Here is a 22,665-nt window from a genome sequence, read left to right as displayed (position 1 = left end):
GTGGTAAAATACTTCTTAGCATGCAAACACAAATAAAAATTGTGTATTTAAATTAATATAAAATTAGAACACATCGAAAAACAGACATAACATTTGGATCTTTTTACTTTCTTTGTAGAAGTTTTGTGAAAACAGGCATGATACAAGTTTTTATGGGCAATAAAACAATTCAAACTATTATGGGCAATATAACAAAACAATTTTTGGAAATTTTAGTTTTTTTAAATATAATAAAAATTTTCTCATAAATAATACAATGCACAGTCTTTAAAACATTTTAAAATATTCTTACTATGCTTTTTTTTTATCATTTCATTTTGTAACCTTATATCATAGTTACCTTTATTTTGTTACATATATTTCAAATATAAGTCAGAAAATACAGTGGCGACCTTTGTGCTAAAATACATACTAAGGCAAAACAGCATTAAAAGGGCACAAAAATATTTATAAACTACAGACAGCTGTTTCGAATGCTCAAAGGGCAACCTTCATCAGTGCAGCAGAAAGAAATGAGAGAAAACAGGGTAAATATATATAGAGAAAGGTGACGTCACAAGAGGGTTTAGAGCAACGGCCAATAGGCGGGAAGGGTGAATGAATGACAACGAATAGGAAGCAAGGAACAAAAAGGTGGTTAGTTAGGCTTAATCATAGATTTCCAAACAGGAGAAAGATAAGGAACGCTAAATAGGTCACTGATCATCAATTTGGAATTTTTGAAAATATGATAAGACTCGTAAAAATCTAAATAAAAAATTGAAGAACAATTTTGAATGACTTTAGAGGAAGAAAAATTAAAATTATGATTAGAGTCCCAACAATGTTGGGCAATAGATGAGCGTTTAAATTCGTGTTTTTTGACATAAGCTTCATGTTCCTTGACACGGCACTTTAAGGCATGCTTAGTTTGGCCAATATATGAAAGGCCGCAGTGGCAATTAATTTGGTATATACCCCAGCTATTTTGACTGTCAATGGGCTGTTTGAGATTAGAAAATATTATTTTATTAATGGGACTGAAACTAATATTAAAATCAAACTTCTTTAGGATATTAGCAACTTGCCGACTTATTTTAAGAAAATAGGGTAAAATGACTAAATTGTTAGAAAATTCTTTGGAAGGTTTATCAGAAGGCGATTGTTTAGTTAAGTTTTTATAAATATTATCAATAATGTTAGGAGAATCACCTCTGTCATGAGCAATGGCTTTGATGTAATTTAATTCTGCATCAAGAAAAACAATGTTAGAACAAATATTAACAGCACGGTAGAAAGAAAAGAAAGAGGCAAGTTTTTGGTTGGGAGGATTTGTAATGAGGGGAAGAGAAACAGCAAAAGGTTTATGAAAGACAGTAGTATGGAATGAATTATCATTCCGAGTCACAAGAACATCTAAGAAAGGTTTTTGATCACGTTGTTTTGCCTTAGTTTGTATAAGTCAGAAAGGTGACACTTTTTGGATTCTTTTGGCTTTTTATCCACACTTTTTGGAAGTGTATGTATTTTCCATGTAGCTTTACATGGTGCTACTTTTTTTTAAATGGAAGTTCTAAATATATGCAATTTATACATGTTGTAAAACCTTTGATTTATAAACATTTAATTTAATTTAGTTATAATTTGATTTAAATGCATTTTAATGATATTTGGAAAATAAATTTGAAACAAATAATTTATAGAATGCCCTTACATATACAGTTTAGAAGACAAAACAATGATATTCTTTATTTCAATTTAAACTCTTAAAATGTGTAAATACCAAAAAGAAAAGAAAAAAGAAAGGTTAGAAAATGAGAAAAAAGGCATATCTAACCCATTTCAGAAAAAGCACATTTTTCTTGTGCATTAATTATGAAGCATCATTAAAAGAAAAATATAGGATGAAATTACTGTTAAGGTTGCATAATTGATAAGTATAATTAAAACAAAAATATAACCCAATGAGTTTATAAGAACTGTTAACTTTTAAACTTTTATTTATGACAAATTATTAGCTTTATTAGATTTTTGGTTGCACACTCGAGAAAAGACATTTCATTCAAAAATTTTTAATTAAGTACAGTTAAGTGTTCATGCTTATGACTGCTGACTCACTGGATATTCTAGTTCCTTCTTGCCAATGCGAGAAAGAAATTTAAATGTTTTTCTTTTAAGAATGTATATACACATTAGTGTTTTACGTAATGTTAAGGGCCTTTACCTCCTGATTCTTGCGTTTGCCAACCCTTAGAACTGCTTTCCTCATTTCTTTTTAATCACTTCATAATAGGAACTCACTTATTAGATTCGTATATAATATAGTTTAGCTTTATATGAATATGGCAGTACTGTTTTTAAAATAAAAAAATCTAAAACATTATACAGTCTGTGAAACCTTTGATTTATATTCATCTTAGTAATATGCTATTTCAATGGTCCTTAAAATATCTATTACCACAGAAACTGTATTAGTATATTGGGCATCTATTACCACAGTAACAGTAGTACTATTATCTAAATAAACTAAGCATAACTGGTATCAATAAAAGTTTAGCCAATTTCTTTACAGCTTCCTGGATCTATACAAAACCATGTCTAAATACAATATCAAATATTAGGTACCATGAATGTATTTACTAAACATGAATAATTTTAGAAAAGCAGAAGTAAACACAATATACAGTTATCAGGAAATTTTACGAGGTAAATTGCTAACTCTGATTTTAGTAACACTGTTTTCAGTTCAATTGCTAATTTTCATACCACAAAATTATAGACCTGCTTATGTTGTTTTTTAATATTCTTAATTTTCACAAATTAGCAAGAACTTGCATAAATCAATTATAAATTTTTACAAAACAGGTACCTTGAAGAAACTTAAACAAACTTCTAAAAATTGTCCTTGATATATCTAACTTACATGATAAACTTACTTAAAAGGGTGATATATATTAAACTATAGATGCTACAATAGTTTAATATGTATAATGTCCATGAAATAATAATTTGAGAAAGATTAAGCACTGAATTAAAAGATAAAAATGCGCTAACATGTGTGTAAAATAAAAGAGAAAAGCTTACTTTAATTGTACAAGCTTCATCTAAAATTTCAAGCGCAGCAGAAGAAACCAATTTGCTAGAATCATGCAGTTGATATACCAATACTTCTATGGCCCATTTACGAAAATCTGGTAATTTGGCCCTTAGTAAAACAAGAAGTAAATTCGTTGCATATAACCTTGTAGCCTAAAAACAAAAAGGACATGGATAAAGTTTGCACAGTAGAAGAGAAATTAATTTTATTTTTAGCAGGAATTATGTTTCCTCTTGCTAGTGAACTCAATTTGCAAATTTCAATACGTAAACATTCTATGTGAATTTTCAAATTCAATCTTATGATTAAATAAACTAGGGCACCCTAAGCAATTTCAGTGAGTTGCATAGCAAAATCTTCCTACTTAAAAAAAAAAAAAATTGTTTAAATGCTGTACTGTAATTTAAATATTCTAATTAAAACTGTACCTGTACATTAAATTACCGAATCAGATTTAAAAATCAAACCTTCCGAAATAAGTTAAGTCTTAAATGATTTTAAAACTAATTTATTTACAAATATGCTTATATTTGTTTTTGTTTTAAATAGATTTAATTACTGACATAAAATTTCCAAATCTTCATAACTTGTATTTCACATGATTATTCATCTATTTCTATTATAATTCTTTTTTCAGCATATTTCATCATAATTAAATATATCAATTAAAGAAACATCTTACTTCTTCAGTCCCAGTGAGCACTTTTGCTAATATTGCTCGAGAAAAACCTTCTTTAGAATAGTCTAAACTTGACACAACTAATTTTATGTAAATATCTTGATTGGTAACATTCACAAGTTGAAGGAGGCTAGAAAATACATAGATCAAAAATTAGATATAAATTCTTACAATATTTATGTAATTTTAATAAAAATATCAGACAAATCATTAAAATTTACAGATTATTTGATTGTTATATTGTAAGACCTAAATCAATAATGCAAAAAATATATAAGTATTCTTAGGTTAAACAGGTACTTACACTCATTATTCTTACAATTGAGGTTTATTTTAAAAATTTGTTACTTTTTTTAACATATAATTATGAGCGACAAAATTTACTATTTTCACCACATGCAAAAATATCAACTAACTGCAAACAAAAACTTTTGAAGAGCTAACTGAAAGTACATGTAGAAATTTTAGTTAATTTGATAAAATCAAAATAGAAAGATATAGATGAGTAAGAAAAACTTTCTTTAAAGATCTCAAAAAAATTAATACAGATCAAATTAAATAGGATTCATACACAAAAAGAAAAAAAATTTCACTGACTTTTATATAAAATTCAAGATTTTTTTTTTTTTTTTTTTTAAAAGAGAGCAAAATGTTAATTAAAAAATAAATATACATAATTATTTAAATTCTATTACTTTTAAATATTATAGGCTGATTATTTAAAAATAAAATGAAGTGTAAATTCAACAGGCCATATTACATTCTACATACCACAATGTAAATGGCTTAAATTAAATAATTAGAATTTAAATCAACTTTTCTAAAAAAAAAACAATAATAATCAATTTTAAACATCAATGCAAAAAAAAAAAAAAAAAAAAAAAAAAAATGATGAGGATAATTTGTTACACTTTAAATTCTGTAATAGTGAAAATAAAAAATTTAATTTTATTGAAAGTAAAAAAAGTTTCTTCAAGTTTTTAAATAAACCCGATGAAACATTTTGATGTATACAACTCAGAATACACAGAAAATAAATTTGTAAAAATTCCATATACTTAAGCTCAGAGAACCTCAAATTTCCATTTCATCTTATTTTCTGTATTAAGTGCCATGTCTTTATAAATTTAAAATTTTATTAAAATTAACAGCTTTAAAATAATTATAACTATTAAGGAGGAAAAACTATACTAGTTAACATCACATTTTTTTAAAACTAATTATAATAAATTTTTTTTAAAAAAACTGAAAAATCTGTTTTCCACATTAACCTAACATTTACTTAATTTGAAGATATGTTGTGAATTAAACAGAAAAGAAATACTAACATGAAATCATATTACATATGCAAATTAGTGAATGGACCCTTCTAAATTTTCATTGATTTCAATACAAGCATCAAATAGATATAAGTACGTAAATATTACAAAGCTGTGAAATTTATTATGCACATATTAAAAGTTCAATAAAAAAATGTCCATTCTTTTAAAAATTCAATATTTTATTAAAATTAATAATTGGATTTAATATTTCTCTAATGAAATAATTAAAAAAAATAATTTTAATAATTTTAGGACAAAAAAAACTTGTGAACAGCTAAACAAATTTGTAAAAAGTAATTTAGTATATGTCTCTCCACTCAATTCATCATTTCAATAATTATGTGATGATTTAATTCCTAACATCAATTGTATTTTTTTTAAAAATAAAATGATGAAGATATTATTTAAGTTTTTGAAATGAAAAATTTAAATCATAAAAATTTGTTATTGCATATCCTTAAAATATTAGAAAAGTGAAGGTACCCTAAATTTATATTTTATAAAATATCAATTAAATCATTGATTTTTCTTTTCTTCACAAAATAACTGAAGTGTAGTGAAATTTTTCAAAATTAAAATTCCAGTAAAATAGATAAGAAACTTTAAATACTTTGTGCAATTAGTGGATGGTCCCTTAGATCAAACTTCACTAAATAATAATTTTAATCAAATTTCAATCCCTGCTGGTTGAAGACAGCCTGTGTACAAAATGGTGATTGGTGCATGCTAAATCTGTCATGGCCACAAAATCCACCAAGTTCTCATAACAAATGAATACTTTTAGTGGTACATACCAGTTTAGTTTAATGTTTATTCATATTCAGTAACTTAAACATAATTATGTACAGAATCCTAAAAACTTATTTATATATTCATGACGTTAAATTAAATACATATTATATTCACGATGTTAATTAAACTTTACTTACTTCTGAAATGTATTGCATCGATTTAAAAATTTACATCCTTTATGAGTGCTTGATAATTTACCAATAAAAAGAAAGTACATTTGGGCATATGTACCAGAAACTTTCATAGGACTCAAAATGGAATTCAATCGGTCACTATCTTGAATCAGCTAATCCAAAATAAGGAGGAGAAAAGAAAACATTAAGCAAAATCAAGACAAGAAAACAAGCAATTTTGAATGATGATTTTTGTTTGCTTCTAAGTATTTTAGAACAGCATTTATATCGAAATAATAATACAGTACAGATCCCGTTATCCGGAAATCAGAAAACCGGAAAACCAAAAAACCGGAACGAAATTCGATAAGTTTTTGAGCCACTTTGAAAAAAAAAATTTTTTTTTCTCATAAGATTTTAGGATTTTTTTTTCTTTTTTGAAAGATGTTTACCTTACCATCATTTTGGAAATAATTATTAGTGTATTCCTTCATCGTTTATTCTTCTTTTTAAGATTATTTCCAAAAAAACATTTTTTTTGTTGGGTTTAACAATAAACAAACGGCTTTTTGTAGCGATTCAGAAAACCGGAAAAATCAGTTATCCGGAATAGCAATGGTCCCCATCGTTCCGGATAATCGGTTCCCTACTGTACTTTCCAACTTAAAAATCTTAATTATTTAATTTTCTACTTTTCTTTGTTCTTAGAGAAGGTTTAATAAAAATGAGAACTATTTAAGAAATGCACAGCAACGCTAGAAGGACTCAGATAACTTTTATGATTTGTTGCATTATGTTTTTGTATTATGTCTGATTTTGTGTATATATATGTTTAAAACAAGTATTATAAAACTATAGCTAGAGTTGCCATATGTCCCGCATGTATAGGACTGTCTACCTAGTTTACAACTAAATCCTGTGCATTCATATTACATTACTTGACTATTTTGTTTATAATAATATTTCAATATATTGGACACAGCTTTGATTAATTTTTTTAAGTTGCCTTTATGTTCAAAAATGACTCAAATTTTACCCTCTAATATTATCAAAAATGCTACAAGAAAAAATAGTTATTTACATTTATAATAATTGTTCATACACAACTTTTTATCAGCATGAGTAAGATTATTCAAGATGTCAGAACATAAAAAAGGCTAGAGTGGAAAGTGGGGGAAGACTGTATTGGATTGGTCTTGTCCAGCTGACATTGAGTTCAGATGTATTGTAATTGTAAACCTAAATATAACGTTTAAACAAATAATTATTTCTCATTTTTTATTAATTAAATTATTAATATCTTATTACATATTAATTTTAAATGTCCTACGATTTAAAAAAAAAACTTGGCTTCAAAATTTGCATAAATTTGATCATTAGGGATATTCAGAACAAAGCATTTCCAGATCATCTGGGCTAAGTGATAGTCTACTGTGTTTCAGTCAATTTAGTTTGAATAAATGAATTACTTTGAGCTTTTGAAAAAGATGTCTGCAAAAAAAATTAAAATACTGTAGAATGTCGATCAATCATTTCTCAAGTAGCCGTTCATTACAAACAATTCATACGGAAAAATGAATATAGATCCACTTAAAATATCAAATAATGACTTGAAAACGTATGAAAAGTAATAAAGTAATGGACTTAATAAATTTACGATATGTATAAAAAAAATTTAATTGAAAAAAAGTATGTATTTAGTGCAAAAATATTTAGGATGCAAAAAATGGATGACTAAAAGTATTTATTTATTTAAAATATTTGGAAGTTTCGGTTTGCATTCAGCACAAAGAATAAATTTTTGATGTTTGTAAATAGAGCGATGTTCATTTTCTGTAAGTTTGTAAATACAAATAGTTCTGCATAGTTTCAAATGTTGAAACATATTGGGAATAGTTTTGATTAGTTTAAAATCTTTATCAGTATGACTTAGCACTTCTTCAGCTTCAGCTATCATTTCTTTAATTGACAACATTGCAGGTTTCACCATTTTCATCAATTGAAGCATAAACATCAAACTTGATGTTCAAAAAGTTTTTTTCAAACTGTAACAAATCTTAATTTTCTTCTTCCTCATTAGCATTTAAAGTTACTGTTTTCTTGTTAATATGAATTGACTTGAATATTTTTGATAAATGTCCATAGAATTTCTGAATGATAGAGACAAGAATCTGATAGTTTTAAAAACAAACTAAACAGGTATTAACAGTATAAGAATAGCATTTGTGACAGAACTGTTAAAATAAGAAAATACATATGGGAAAACAAAAAAAAAAAAGTGGGAACTACAGATCAAATTTTGACTGTATATATATGCACTGAGTGCATTAAGACATAAATGAAATGGATACAGCCATGACATAGTGAAATGTGAACAAAAATTAACTGAAAACTTTAATATTAAGTAATCAAAAGTACAAATAATAACAAAAAAAGGAAAAAGGCATAAATATAGATCACTGGGATACCATGTATTAATGAGCTTATTTTAGCGAAAGGAGCCACACATAGATTTCATCTTGTCTCCCCCACCATCAACAAAAAAAATAAATAAAAAAACGTAGCAGAACATCCCCCCCCCCCCATTCAATGGGGAATTTAGTCGGAGTGGAATAAAAATTGAAAGAATGAAGGCTCAGTTAAACCAATTTGGAAATAATGAGAAGTAATCAGACATTTATGAATGCTTATGCTTTTATATGCAATTGTATTTATATGTAATTGCATTTATATATAATTGTATTTATATATAATTGTATTTATATATAATTGTATTTATATACAATTGTATTTATATACAATTGTATTTAAATGTAATTGTATTTATATGTAATTGTATTTATATGTAATTGTATTTACATGTAATTGTATTTATATGTACTTGTGTCCATATGTAATTGTATTAATAAGTAATTGTTTTTTTTATATGTGAGAGTCTTTTGAATAAAATTATAGAAAGAATATTGCAAATCAGCAGAACACTCAATCTGGACATATATCAGTAAAAAATATTTACGTCATTCAGTTTTACTGAAAGGAGTTACCTTAGTGCAAAACAGAATAGTTTGGCAGGATTATTAAAATGCTTCTGCTTTTGTAGCTTAAAAATATATGTGTATATCTTCCAAATTATTAGAGCAGTGAACAATTTTAGACTGATATGAGAATCAAATAATAAGTAAATGAATACAAAAATCAGTCACCTGAACAAGACAAACATTGAGGTCACTTAGAAATTCATCAAAACATTCTTGTGCTCGGGCCTGTAAAAAAAGGTTGAAAAAGGTAATTAAAACGAAAGTTAAAGTAAAGAACTAAATGTTCAAATTTCATAAATTAAAAAAATATATTATTATAAAAGTTTAACATATAATTAAATAAATATTTAAGTTTATCAGAGGAAAAAATAATAATAGGAAGAATTTGTGAAGTAATGCAGAAGCAACAAACTAAACACAAATAAAAATAGTTTGTTTCAAAAATTTTTATTTGTGCTCACTATGTATCACCAGGAGTGATTGTAGGTCCAATTTAAAAATCCTTAAAATTTCTTGAGTAAAATCCTTCAAAAAAATTAATATCTTTATAAATTTAAATTATTGAAATTTTTCAAAATATGATATTCTAAATGAATTACATGCAACATAATTTAAATGAATAATTATGTGAAAGTTTACTTTTATCTCTAATCACATTTATTATTCTACCAGGAAAAATATTTACAAATGCCAAGTATAAATTCTAGTTCTAATATTCTTAAATAAAATATACAAGAATTTTTATACATAAACGTGATCGATGATTTCTTGAAACTTCTGGACTTAGGATTTTCGGAAACTTTCGGATCACGGTAAGCGAAAAATCCGAAAATCCAGATTTTTTCCGGAGCACAATTACCCCTGTATCATTTACCATTTAAACTATTTCAGGCAATATTTAATGTTAGTGTTAATATTATTAATAATAATATTTAAAAAATAAATTTTGTACACGTAAATATAAAAAAAAAATTATAAACTAAAATTCAAAATGAGACTTTAACTAACTAAGTAGAAATAATTAAATTGTTTTTAAAAAAATAGCATTATGATTGTTTTAAATTGTATTTAAAAAATAGTTTAACTACATAATTATGCAGTTTTAACTACATAGTTTAAATAATAATTAACAGCAGTTCTACCTCTTCTAATTCCAAGAAAAATTCCAAAAGGTGGCACCCAGTAACACAAATTTGTTTCCCATTTTCCTTATCGAATTCCATTTCTGAAAAATCTTTTGAACTAGGTTTAAAAAAGTGTAAAAGCTTCTTTATAAACAGGCGATGATTTGCATCTTCTAGCTTTTTTAAATGGTCACTTGGATTCTAAAAAGCAGAAAACAAAATCACATATTTTTTTACTATTTGGGCATATATATGCATAATCTAACAAGAAATTAATTGGTTTTTAACTTTACCTTCTTATCTTAATATTATTGTAATTTTGTGCTTCCTAATCTAATGAATAATTGATAAAATATCTGGAGTTAGACACTATTGTAATAATAAAACAATGTTAACTTTGGTAACTTATTATCTTCTTGAGAAACTACAATAAATAGAATGTGAAATAATTGTACTAAATAAAAGAAAACAATTAATATGGATTAAATGCTAAGAAAGTATTGCTTGTGGATATGTTGAACATTTTGATAAGTTGGGTTAAAAATGTTTAAATGAAAAAGAAAGAACAAATTAAAAAAATACTAAAAAGAATGTAATGAAATGAAAATCAGATAACAAAGAATGTGTGAGAGACTCTTATGCTGCAAATTAAATTATATGCTTTTCAGATTAAATTATATTGTATTACAAAATAAAACTTTTTTTTTTCATAAAAGAAATTCACAAGAATAAGGAAGGAAGAAAAAAGAAATGCTCTTTACAATTTTATTAAGAGGATTTTCTTTAGTTGTATTAATTGACTCAAAAATTAATCATGTTCTTTTTTTAAATGTAAAACATATTATAAATAATATTTTATTTAAGTTTTTGTGTTCATCAATCTGTCCTTATCACTTTACCTTAACCCTGTTGCTTTCGTCGCAATTGCTCAAAAGGTTTGTTTTTCACTCTATTGACTTTTAATGCATTAACACCTGATTCACTGTTTATATAATCTGCAAATATCTGAATTTTGTTTTTCCTAATAGCGATTCATTTGGAAATTGAACAAAATATATTCTGTCTTTAATGTCTTTTTATGCCTATTCTGGAATATACTTCTTCTCTTTATTAATTCTTAATTTAATGAAGTTAAAGCTTTTTGTTAAGTATTTAAGCATGATTTTGATTTTACAAAGCATATTCAGTAGGCATGATATAATATGAAATAATTGTATGATGGAAATGTTTCGTTGAAATTACCTTTAAAATACAGTCAATGAGATCCCAATCCCAACTGTTAAAGTCTTTTGTAATCACTTGTGTGTCTTTTATTGCTTGGTCAATTCCATCAGTCATTTCCTGTAATATTTAAAAATAATTTTTTCAAAATGTAATAAAAACTGAATCTTTATGACTCGTTAAAAACAAGTAAGAGTACATTCATTAACTTAGTTTAAGTTTGATCCTAATTTTCAATTCAAATACTTTTTACATCAATAAAACTAATCTTTTATTTATAAAATGTCATTAAATTAAAAACTTTTAAAATTGGCATTTCATGTTAAGTAAATTTTTATGATAGAACTTCATTTCACCAATAATACCCTCCCTTCCCCCCAAAAAAGTCAATGGATAAATCTAAAGTGAGTAAAATGCACATATAAAATTAACAATATATGCAGCAAAATTTTGGTAGGCAAATATATTAAAACTTCTAAGATTATCACTCAATAGTACTAACAATATTCATGGTATTCCTTTTACAATGGAATTTATTTTTAAAAAGCAAACAATTTATTCTATTTTCCCATATCAAAAGCACTTTTTCAATTCAAATTAAATTAACTTCAAGCCTTGGTTCTATAAATCACATTAATTTCATTAATCTATATCTCTTTAATCATATTAATCTATATCTCTCAGAAATACCTCAAAAATGGAAATCTTACCCTTCCATATAAACTACTACATTTTTAAGATTTCACAGTTTTTAAGTAGAAATTTAAATACACATACACATATGTAACATAAAAAGCTTCAACTAATCTTTTCATGTTATTCTTTTCTATATATCCATTTCTCAATTTATTATTCAAAACGAAATGTTCTTTCTCACACTTTAAAATTCACATCCTGTCTTTTAATCTATATTTAGTTTAAGTATGCATTAATTACCATTTTGGCGAACATCCCTCTAACTAATTTGTGGGAAAAACTTAAGGCTTTTTTCCTAGACCTATTTAACAGATCAAAAACAATGACTAAGTTTTCCCTTATTTCCTAAAACGAAACATTTTACGAGTTACTTTGCAAGATTTTCCCTAACATTCATTGAGGAGCACAATGATTTCGTGTACACTCTGATAACTGTTCTCACTCTAATGATCATTAAATAAATTTTGTACCTTCTTTCCCGGCCTAAGACCTGTTTTTATCCTTCCACTCGGCAGCAACGTTATATATATATAAGCAATATTTTACAAGAAAAAACTATCTTCAGATTTAAACCACATAACAATGTCATTAAAGCTGGTAATTACACCAAGTATGAGTTTCTAAATTATCAATATTTTAGAGAGTTCAAAAATAACTTTCCTCCAATAAAAATCTTTTTTTAAAAATTTGAAAAAATAAAAAATTCAAAAAATATGTTTTTTCCTAACAGCATAAAAATAATCTACAATCAAACAGAAAGCAGGGCTGCTACTCAAATATAAGAACAAACTTCCCTTACTAGAAAAAATTTAATTAATTTTAAAAAATTCAAATCTAATATCGCAGTATGTAGTGACAGTCATATGGTGAAAACATACAGTGAGCTACAAAAAAATTATATTAGTAATTTATACAATAAATTGTATATTTTATTTCAATTAAAAAAATACAACACCAAAATATAGAAAAAAATGTAATAAAGACAACAGAAATATATCATATATAAAAGTTCGTCTCACATATCCAACACAGAAAACTATAATTTTGTTTAATTCTGCCCTTTGGAAGTAAATGGCAGAGACTTTTAATGAAAAATGTCCTAATTTTGTATCCATGTTTAATTTCATTTTATATAATGAGCCAGCATGATGTTAACAAGAGTGAAATTTAAAATAAAAAAAAGAAAAAAAGGGTGTATCTCAAGTCTTTATGCAAATTAAAATAAAATGCTATTTTTCTACATATATTTAAAAATACTGAAGAGATAAAATTATAAAAAATAATTTCACTTTATTAATGAATCATTAACTCTTTATTATTAATAAAGATTAACTAGCTATTAATTTTAATATGTGATGCAAATTAATTAAAAAATAAATATTATTTATTTGATCTTCCTCTAGATTTGATAACAATAAATGGTAAAATTTAGTTATTAATAAATTTATTAGTATCTCTGCTATACACAGATAATAGTTCATAAAAAAAGTATTTTTTAAAATTCTAAATCCTCTCACAAAAGAAACTAATAAATATATAAGTATTATGAATTCAATAGTAATTAAAATCTTATTTAATCAACTAAATAAATTTTCTAAAAATAAAATACGCAAAATATGACTACTGAATAGGATTGTCTATTTAGTAAAGAATAATATTTTTCCTAAATCTTTTTATATATTGATTAAAAAATAAAAACAAATTTGTTACAAAAAAGCAAATTAAAAAAAATCTTACCTTTTATTGTGAAGAAAAAATTAAAATATTTTGAAGAAAAACACTAAACTTTTTAGTAATCAAACACGCCAGAACACACAAATCAAACGTGCCAGAAAGTGATATCTCAAATTTGAATATTGTAACAACATCTCTTTAAAATATTGGAATTTGAAAAAGCAAACCACGTTAAAAGGATTGTAAAAATAATACAAAACTGCACCATCAAACGACGTAAAATTATGATGGTACCATCACAAACTGAAAGTGTCAAAAAGTGATAATGCAAAATCAAAATTCGAACATCGTTATGACATGGTATTAAAAACATTGGAACCAGAAAAATGATGCTAAAAGAGCCACAAAAATTATAAATAATTGCTGATTAACTATCAACTAATGACACAAAATTATGATGGAATTGTCATGAAGAGAACACTTCGAAAAAAGTGATGCCCCAAATTGGAAATTCATGTGATGCCCCAAATTCATAACAGCGTATTAAATATGCATTCATTTGAAATACCATAGGGAAGTGGCAGAAAATGATTGGAAAAATATGTGGATCAAACTCCCAGATTTTGGCACAAAAATGTTAAATTCCCTGATTTTTCGGGCAATTTCTAAATTTTCTGACTTTCCCCGGTTTTTCAGATAGCGTAGCAACCCTGAGAAAGGAAAAAAAACAGTAATAGGGTTCAGCTGGTATGCATTTATTGGTTCTTAAAATTGCGTAAATTTGAAATTAGTATTTAAAAACATACAAATTATTTGACAAATGGAAATTACTTTAATATTAATTACTTTAAAAACAAATTTTAAATAAAACACAGATAATTGAGACGAAAAATTAAGTTTATGAAGGAAAAAAATTTATAATCTTCCTAAATTTTCACAGTTGAAAAGCATTTGGGTGATGACTACTATAAAGAATTCAAGAGCAAAAAGTATTTCTTTATAGGAATTTTAAATTGCCAAGGAGAGATATTGGGAAACTTAAAAAAGAAACATCAAATATCTTGAAAAAAAAGCTAGTTTTTAATTCAAAATAAAATACTATTTATGTAATTACAATATATACAACTTATTTTTCAAGTACATCTGCTGAGAAATTGATACTTCTAACAAAAATTTTTTAGAAGTTACCGAGTTCCAATTTTTAAATGTCTCTATTCCAATCATTGATTGAAAATTTATTTTTCTTCAATTAAAAAGATTTTTATTTTATTTAGAGTACAGGATGAGAAAGTGTGTTAAAAAGACTTAAGTATTTGCCATATAAAATGTCTTATATTATCTAAAAGCCCATACAGTTTTCCAAAATTGATAACACAACTGAACAGCAATATTTGACAATTATTTGATATTTAGTACTACCAATACAAAACCTTGAAGTTCAATTCATTTTTAATACAAAACTAAAATATATTTGAATAAATCCTTTAGTCAAATAGTTTAATTGGTGCAGATGTGTACCTAAACTTTGGGTTTAGCTTTTGTGTGAATTTTTTAAAAGATCTTAAACAAATAATTAAGTTAAATATACAAATGAATACTTTTATTTAATTATGGGACATTGAAAAATCACTAATTTTATTTATTTTAAATAATAACAATAAACTACTGATTAAGTGTAATAAATATTTTCTCACTTCAGCTAAAGCTTCAATTTAAAAAATCTATCAAAAGAATAGCAAATCCAAATTAAATGCATTATTTTCTACAAATTTTCACTATTTAAAAATAAATCCATCAAATAACTTCAAAACCAAGAGACATTTTGTAAAGTAAATAATAAAACATGTAGCATAAATCAATACAGAATTAAATTAAAACATCACAGACTTGTAAAAAAATTTAACTAACATTTATAAACTGACCTTTTTCAAATATTTCCAAAGTTTAATTTTATTTACAGCACTAACTAAAAATCCTTTCTTTTTACCGCTTGGATCACAAATGTGAATGATATTATGAAGAACTAAACTGTTTGGAACAGCACCTTTTTTCTTCAGCTCATGAATTCGAAATAAGCAAGTAATTGCAGCAGTAGCCTGGCTATAGAGAGAGTAAGTTACAGGTCAATAACAAACACAATTCACAGTAAAAAATTACTCTTTACAGCTTTAGTGTCACAATTTAATCACAATATTTCATTTATAATTAATTATACCCAAAAAAAAAAACGCATTGAGTGATGATGGTTGTTTAAATGGCAAACTGGTGATATCCTTTTTGTTATCAAACACATTTTGACATTGGAGGGTCTAACAATGTCAAAATCTTAGATTCCCCTTCTTTAAAATAAAAAATGATACTATGAAGAATTGAAGTACGTTTTTTAATAGAATAAATATATTGTATCCAGTTTTTTGGTAGAAAAAACTACAGATGAAAAGACTTCTTTAGGAACTGCAATACTTTGTGGGTTATATCTATTTTACTCCAATTTCGTTTTTAGCCAAAGTGTGCAAAATTTAATAATAAAGATTTTAAAAAATAATTTTTTATTACAAATGCATCTTATTGTTTACATAATAATAATATTTTCAAGATGCATTCAGAAAAAGTTCCTTTTATTCTAAATAATACATTGCACCACTAGATAAATAGATTAAAAAATACATAAATATTATATTATAATTAATAGAATTTATATAAAATGATATTGTAAAAGAAAAAGGATTTATAAAAACAGTGTGTTGCTTTGAAACTCACACAATTCAACTGAAGGGCTGGGGATACATGCTATGCAAGTAATAAATAAGTAATGTTAATTTTTTATGACCTTGACAAGTATGGCTAGAGACTATTTTCAGTAAAAACAGCATGATTTTCAGGTAGGCAACAAAATGTTTCAGTGCATAGTGAGCAACTATCAAGTGGAAATTCTGGAAACTGTAAATACTAAGCAACAATTTGGTCTAAAAATGTCATCTCTGGAGAAAAAAAATGAAGCTAAATAATATGTACTGTTCCAAATTGCTGTATTTGATTTGTTCATAAACTTTATAGCATTATTAGCAACTGTTCATATGTTCCATCATTCTAAAAGGTAATATTTTAAACTCGATTTTAAACAGAGTATTTTAATGTTGATATTCATTATATTCAATGAATAACAAGTTGATATTAGGTTGATATTTATTAAGTAACAAATATAGTGTCTTTTGTGATCTGAAAAGTATCACCACTTGAGAAAAATAAAGAAAGTATTATGTAAGGCTTATTAAAAAAAATTAAGAACGGAATGAATCATGAAATGCATTTATATTTAAAAATAAAATCTTGTATTAAATTTATATAAAGTTAAAGATACTTTAATAAATTTTCTAAATAGGAAAATCAGGACAATAGAGATAAAAATTTGTAAAAAAACTTATAATGTATAGAAGTAGCTCATAATGGACTTAAAAAAACATGAACTATTTTGCAGTCAAGTCAAATTGATTTTAACCCCACAGTTTGAAATATTTAAAAAAAAAAAAAAACTATAAACTTGAGAAAAAGTTATGTTTCTCACATTTGTAAGTCTTCATGCTTGAGTTATATTTTGTGGACACAGTTTGAAACTCTTCAGCAAAAGCAATATTAAGTTACATTGATTTTCAAAAGCTTACCATTTAAAGTAATACAATATTATTATTATTAAAATGTTCAAGAATGAAGGATTACATGTGTTCTTTCGACGATCCAAATGTTGAAGCTGATGAAATGAGGGAAGGAAGGCAGTTAGACAAATGACTGCAATCTATTGGAAGCAGTTGATTAGCCTAACAGAAAAAATGAGAAGAAAAAAATCAAAAATGTTAAACTTTGATGCAAAAAAAGAGTCAAAACTTTAATAATAATTTTATTAGCGTATCTTCACTTTAATTAACTATTAATTGCAACAAGAAAAAACATCGTCAGGTTTTTTTTTGTTGTACATGCATACACTGTAAAATATGTAAATTACAAAATGTACACAGTAATGTATGTAATGTACAAAAGTAAAGTAACGTAAAAGTCTTTTGTGAATTTCTTTTAAAAAAAAAGAATAAAAAAACAATTTTAAATAACAAGCTTTTAAAAAGAATTCAAGATACAGTAAGACCTCAATTATCCAAAGTGGATAGTAGGAACTACTTTGGATAGTAGAACAATTGGAATATCGAGACAACATCGCTTTTAATCTATTTCTAACAATAAATATTGAAAATCAAGGTTTAAATAATAGAATTCATTATTTACATTTAAATTTAAAAAAAGGTTGTTGACACATATTTTGTCTAATTTTAAAATTTACTTGCATTACTGCCTCTGACAAATCATTATAATAATTTTTTAAAAAAATATTTGTTGTTGTTAATTTACGTCGCACTAGAGCTGCACAATGGGCTATTGGCGACGGTCTGGGAAACATCCCGGAGGATGATCCGAAGACATGCCATTACAATTTTGATCCTCTGCGGAGGGGATGGCACCCCCGCTTCGGTAGCCCGACGACCCTGCGCGCGAATATTTGTACAAAGCAGCATCTAATTTTGAATTATTGACTGATTTCATAAAATTTAGAAGTTGATTTTTTTTTATTTGCAAGCATTTCACAACTTTTTAATAAATATGTTTGCATAGGTGTTTGTAAATAATTAAACTTTTCTATGAACTAAAAACTTCTGTTTAAAAAGATAATCGACAACTTTTAGCTAATAAGAAATTATGGAATATATGTCAAAAATGAAAATTTTCACCAAAATAAAATTATATTTTATTTTAATCCACAACATTTAAGCTAAACTAGGTAAACAAGCATAATTAAATATAGCTGAACACATTTCATTTAAATGAAATCATTTTAATATTAAAAAAATTATTTCACTAGTACTCACCATGTATACAAATTCTCCCAGAAAAATGGTGGCGCGAACTGCCAAACAAATTTCACTAGTAACAATAATATCACAAAGAGCCTATAAAAAAAAAAAAAATTTTTTTTAATAAATTTTATAATTTCTAAATTAACAGAGGAAAATTCAATCTAAGCAAAAGCAACTTACATCTAGTAACCCAGCACTAACAAAAATCAATACAAGTAGAGAATAATAATTGTCCACTAAATTCATCCTGAAAACATTTAACGTTATATTAAAATTTATTAGTCTATACTCTAAGCAATAAGACTATTCTGAATGTTATTAGTGATTAGAAATATGATTATTTTTTAAAGAGTACCTGCTCTTTTTATTAATAATGAATATTTTTGGCAAAAATAGTACATTATATTTGTAATTAAAATATTTAACACAAACTGAATTAAAAACCTGTCTTTAGAAGAGTAAGATAATATATCTGTTCCTTCAGACACAATGTATCCCTCGTAAAGTTGCCATGATGTCTTATAAGCAGAAGGGTCTGGAAATTAAAAATTATATTTTACTTACGATCCAATACTCATGAACATGTCTAAAAATATATATAAAATGAAATACCAGTATGACATAAAAAAATTCCAATAAAATAATGAAAACAAAGGTAACATTTTAAAAGTAATTATTAGAAATAAAGTGAAGCATTTGATAGTGCAGCTTTCTTTTATATTAACATTTTGCATATGGCATTTTGCATGTTAAAGCCTGCTAATCTGGTTCATATATTGTACCAGCCATAAGCAAAATGTTAAAACATTTTAAAATGATTAAGTAAAGCATCTTAAATTGGTTTAGTTGGACAAAAACCAATTCAAAAGTAAGCACATTGTCAAAAAATAGATTTAAATTAAAAATTTATATACTTTTTCTTGCGATTAAAGAAAAAAACAAATTAGATAATTGATTAATTAAAATATAATAGAGAAAGTAAATACCTGAAGAGCATAGGGCAACAGAGAAATCCTCTGTCCATTCTGGTATATTAATATCAAATAATTGATAAAAGATATCTAATATATTTTTCTAGAAAAAAGAAATAAATTATTTTTTCGTTATCACTTTATCAAACATATATTAAAAAAGAAATTTTTTTAATAATGGAATCAGTTCTTTAAGAAAGGATATGAGTCCACTTTCGCAGCATTTACAAAAGTTTATATATTTTATGGATATAAAAAAAAAATTTTTTTTGCACTATTTTAGCTTCTAGTAAAAACATAATTTTCCCTTATATTGTAATTTATTCTGTCATTCAAATTATTGAAGTAGCCAAGTCCAAATACAGTTTGTAGATATACTTTTGCACAAATACAAGTTTTCCTGAAATTTCGCTTTAACAACTTTAGAGAACTTTATAACAAATTAATTTTAATGATTCAGTGAAATAATGGGTATTATAAAAATATCAAATTTCATAATTCACAGTGAGGTTTTATAGTTCAGAAAGTGAAAGCAATTTGACACTGATTCTTAAAAGAATACATATTTTAAATTTAACATATGTTTAGTTCAAAATTTTCTCCATTCACAATTTAGCATGGAAAAAAAAAAAAACCGATTTACTGATGCAGCAATTCTTCAAGATAAAAATTAGTTCAAATTATGGCATTTTTAGAAATAAAAAACTTCCAATAAAAATGAGATTTTGAACCTCATTTCTTTCATAATTCAATAATAAAAAGTAAAACTTACACGCAACTCTGGGTAAGGAAGATGAAGCATTTCCACTAAGGACTGCAAATGAGTAGCACCAGTTTGGCACAAATATATTAGACCTGCAAAAAAAATTAAATAAAATAGAATAAATTATTTAATGATTCTAAAACTATTGAATTTATAAATATTTAACCACTTCTCATTTTGTATTGTCTCTGAGCAACACAACTTTGACATTTTTCACACAAACTTTATCGTTTGGTTTTGAGAGCCACCTTTTTTTTATTGTTTGATTTAAATGATAATGCTTCTGTTTCGTTAAGTGCCCTATTCATTGCGGTTTAACTTAGCCACTGATTGTTTAGTAAAAAACCTTTAGTGTGGAATCAGGAAATCATTTTAACAAGAGAGGGAAATTTATCATTTTCAAAAATAGAATTGTGATAAAAAAATTTATAAAAAATATTTTTGAAAATAAAAAGAAAAATTACCTTTAAAAGAAAAGGTGAAAAAGGGAAACAAAAGTTAAACTTTGGAATGTGATTCAAAAAACAACAAAGGGAAATTAAAATAAATAAAATGCAGAGAAATACATATTTTAACAGAAGATTTTTAAATAAGTGTACCTCAGTAAAGATGACTGTTTTGGAAATTGATAAATGGATTGGGTGGGAGAAACAGTTATCATGAATATAATTTTAATAATAATTAACCTTTACAAAACCAAAATATTAGTCACAATAAACTTGCATAATAATTTTAAAAATGCAAAGAATTGTAATAATCAATTTTTGCTATAATCTATGAACTCAATTTGAAAGAGTTGTTGGTTACATTTCAGAACAGCATATCCATTGTCTATAATGTAATTTACTGTACATTGAGACTGCTTGTTAATGAGCACTGCTTGACAAAGAAATTTTTAAACAAAACAAATCACAAGTTAAAAAAGGAAGAAATAAATAAATAAAAATATAAAACTTAAAAGAGCAAAAATATTTGTTTCAAGAAAAACTTATAAATACATTTAAACATACTATAATTTACAAATATCTTTTATTCAATTAAAAAAATATTTTTTAAAATAATGAAAAGAAATGTCAAATGGACTGCATATAAATTATTTAAAGTAGCTTTTAAAACAAATAGTTCAATAAAAATTAAATATATTTTTCTTTTTTAACATAAGGACTTTTAAGTTCAACAATATGCTTATAAGCTTAATGCAGCATTAAATATAATATGTAATGGAAATAATTTATATGAATCTCAAATATTTTTTGTAACGTTTTTTTTAATATAAAAAATGCATTTTGAAAATATTACAATAATGAATCATAGCATAAAGTATATAAATAATGAAAGTTTGTTTTGACTGATAACAGGAAAAAATTGCTAAAATTAAGTGAAAAATAAAATATAGAAACCAGAGAAGCATCTAATTCCCATTAATGCTTTTGATTGTAGCAAATATTCTATACCTTACGAGATAAAAAAAAAGTTTCTTTAATTTCTTATTTTATCTCATTCAATACTTACATTATTTAACTAATTTTAAAAATTATTAGATAATGGATTTTGTAGCTTTCTATTTTATTTAAAGCATTTCAGAAACATTATGACAGAGCCTTAAATTTGCTCACCTTAATGTTTGTGTAGATACAAACAAGCAATAAAATGTAAACAATTGAAAATGTTTACATATCATGTTTATTATCAATTCAATTCAAAAAATACCTTTACAATATAAAAATGCTGTAAATAAATGTAAATGAAAAAAATGAGTAAAAGAAATGTTAGAATATGCGTTATGGAAATCATTTTACTGAAAAATAAATTTTAAATATAAATTAGAGTAAAAAATTTGCTGAGTGCAAAAGTTCCAGGGCTAGGTTTAAATGAATCAATTTTAACTTTATATCTTTGTAAATGCATTCTTCAATTAGAAAATTTTTTGTTGTCAGTTTATAAAAAATTAAATAAATTCTTATCATATAAAACAACCTATATATTTGAATGAAGTAAATAATTTCATTTGCACAATGATAGAAAATACATAACAAATACAATTATAATATACACATAAGAAAAAGGGAAACAAATTAAAAATGTTTTATTTAGAATAAAAATATGAAATGTAATTCAATTATGTAGAATAGGCATGGGAAAAAACACATTTTTATTTTGAAATTATGTGACTGAAGTTATAAATACAAACTGTATTAAAATTTTAATAATCTTTCTTCATGAAATTTTTGTAAGGGAGGGATAATATTAAAAGTTTTTTTTTTTTTTGGTTACGTCCTTTGTATCATGGAATTG

The 22,665-nt window shown here is 25.1% G+C and overlaps 1 protein-coding gene across 1 annotated transcript in view; it reads right to left on the bottom strand.

The window, feature by feature from the left end:
• rictor (rapamycin-insensitive companion of Tor) overlaps window positions 1-22,665 on the bottom strand; it is a 55,169-nt gene that overhangs the window by 20,238 nt on the left and 12,266 nt on the right. The window contains exons 8-20 of the mRNA XM_087165865.1: window positions 20,380-20,462; window positions 19,623-19,710; window positions 19,081-19,171; window positions 18,817-18,883; window positions 18,649-18,729; window positions 17,453-17,550; window positions 15,658-15,835; window positions 11,387-11,485; window positions 10,163-10,345; window positions 9,186-9,245; window positions 6,007-6,155; window positions 3,759-3,885; window positions 3,064-3,228 (exon numbers count right to left, since the gene is read on the bottom strand). Coding sequence (XP_087021991.1) covers window positions 3,064-3,228; window positions 3,759-3,885; window positions 6,007-6,155; window positions 9,186-9,245; window positions 10,163-10,345; window positions 11,387-11,485; window positions 15,658-15,835; window positions 17,453-17,550; window positions 18,649-18,729; window positions 18,817-18,883; window positions 19,081-19,171; window positions 19,623-19,710; window positions 20,380-20,462 — 1,469 coding nt within the window. The remainder of the gene's footprint in view (window positions 1-3,063; window positions 3,229-3,758; window positions 3,886-6,006; window positions 6,156-9,185; window positions 9,246-10,162; window positions 10,346-11,386; window positions 11,486-15,657; window positions 15,836-17,452; window positions 17,551-18,648; window positions 18,730-18,816; window positions 18,884-19,080; window positions 19,172-19,622; window positions 19,711-20,379; window positions 20,463-22,665) is intronic.

Source organism: Parasteatoda tepidariorum, chromosome 6 (assembly GCF_982258835.1).
Source record: "Parasteatoda tepidariorum strain Cologne lab strain chromosome 6, Ptep-v5.0, whole genome shotgun sequence".
NCBI lineage: Eukaryota > Metazoa > Arthropoda > Arachnida > Araneae > Theridiidae > Parasteatoda > Parasteatoda tepidariorum.
The sequence above is the reverse complement of the archived record's forward strand: the minus strand, read 5'-3'. Positions and strand labels throughout refer to the sequence as shown.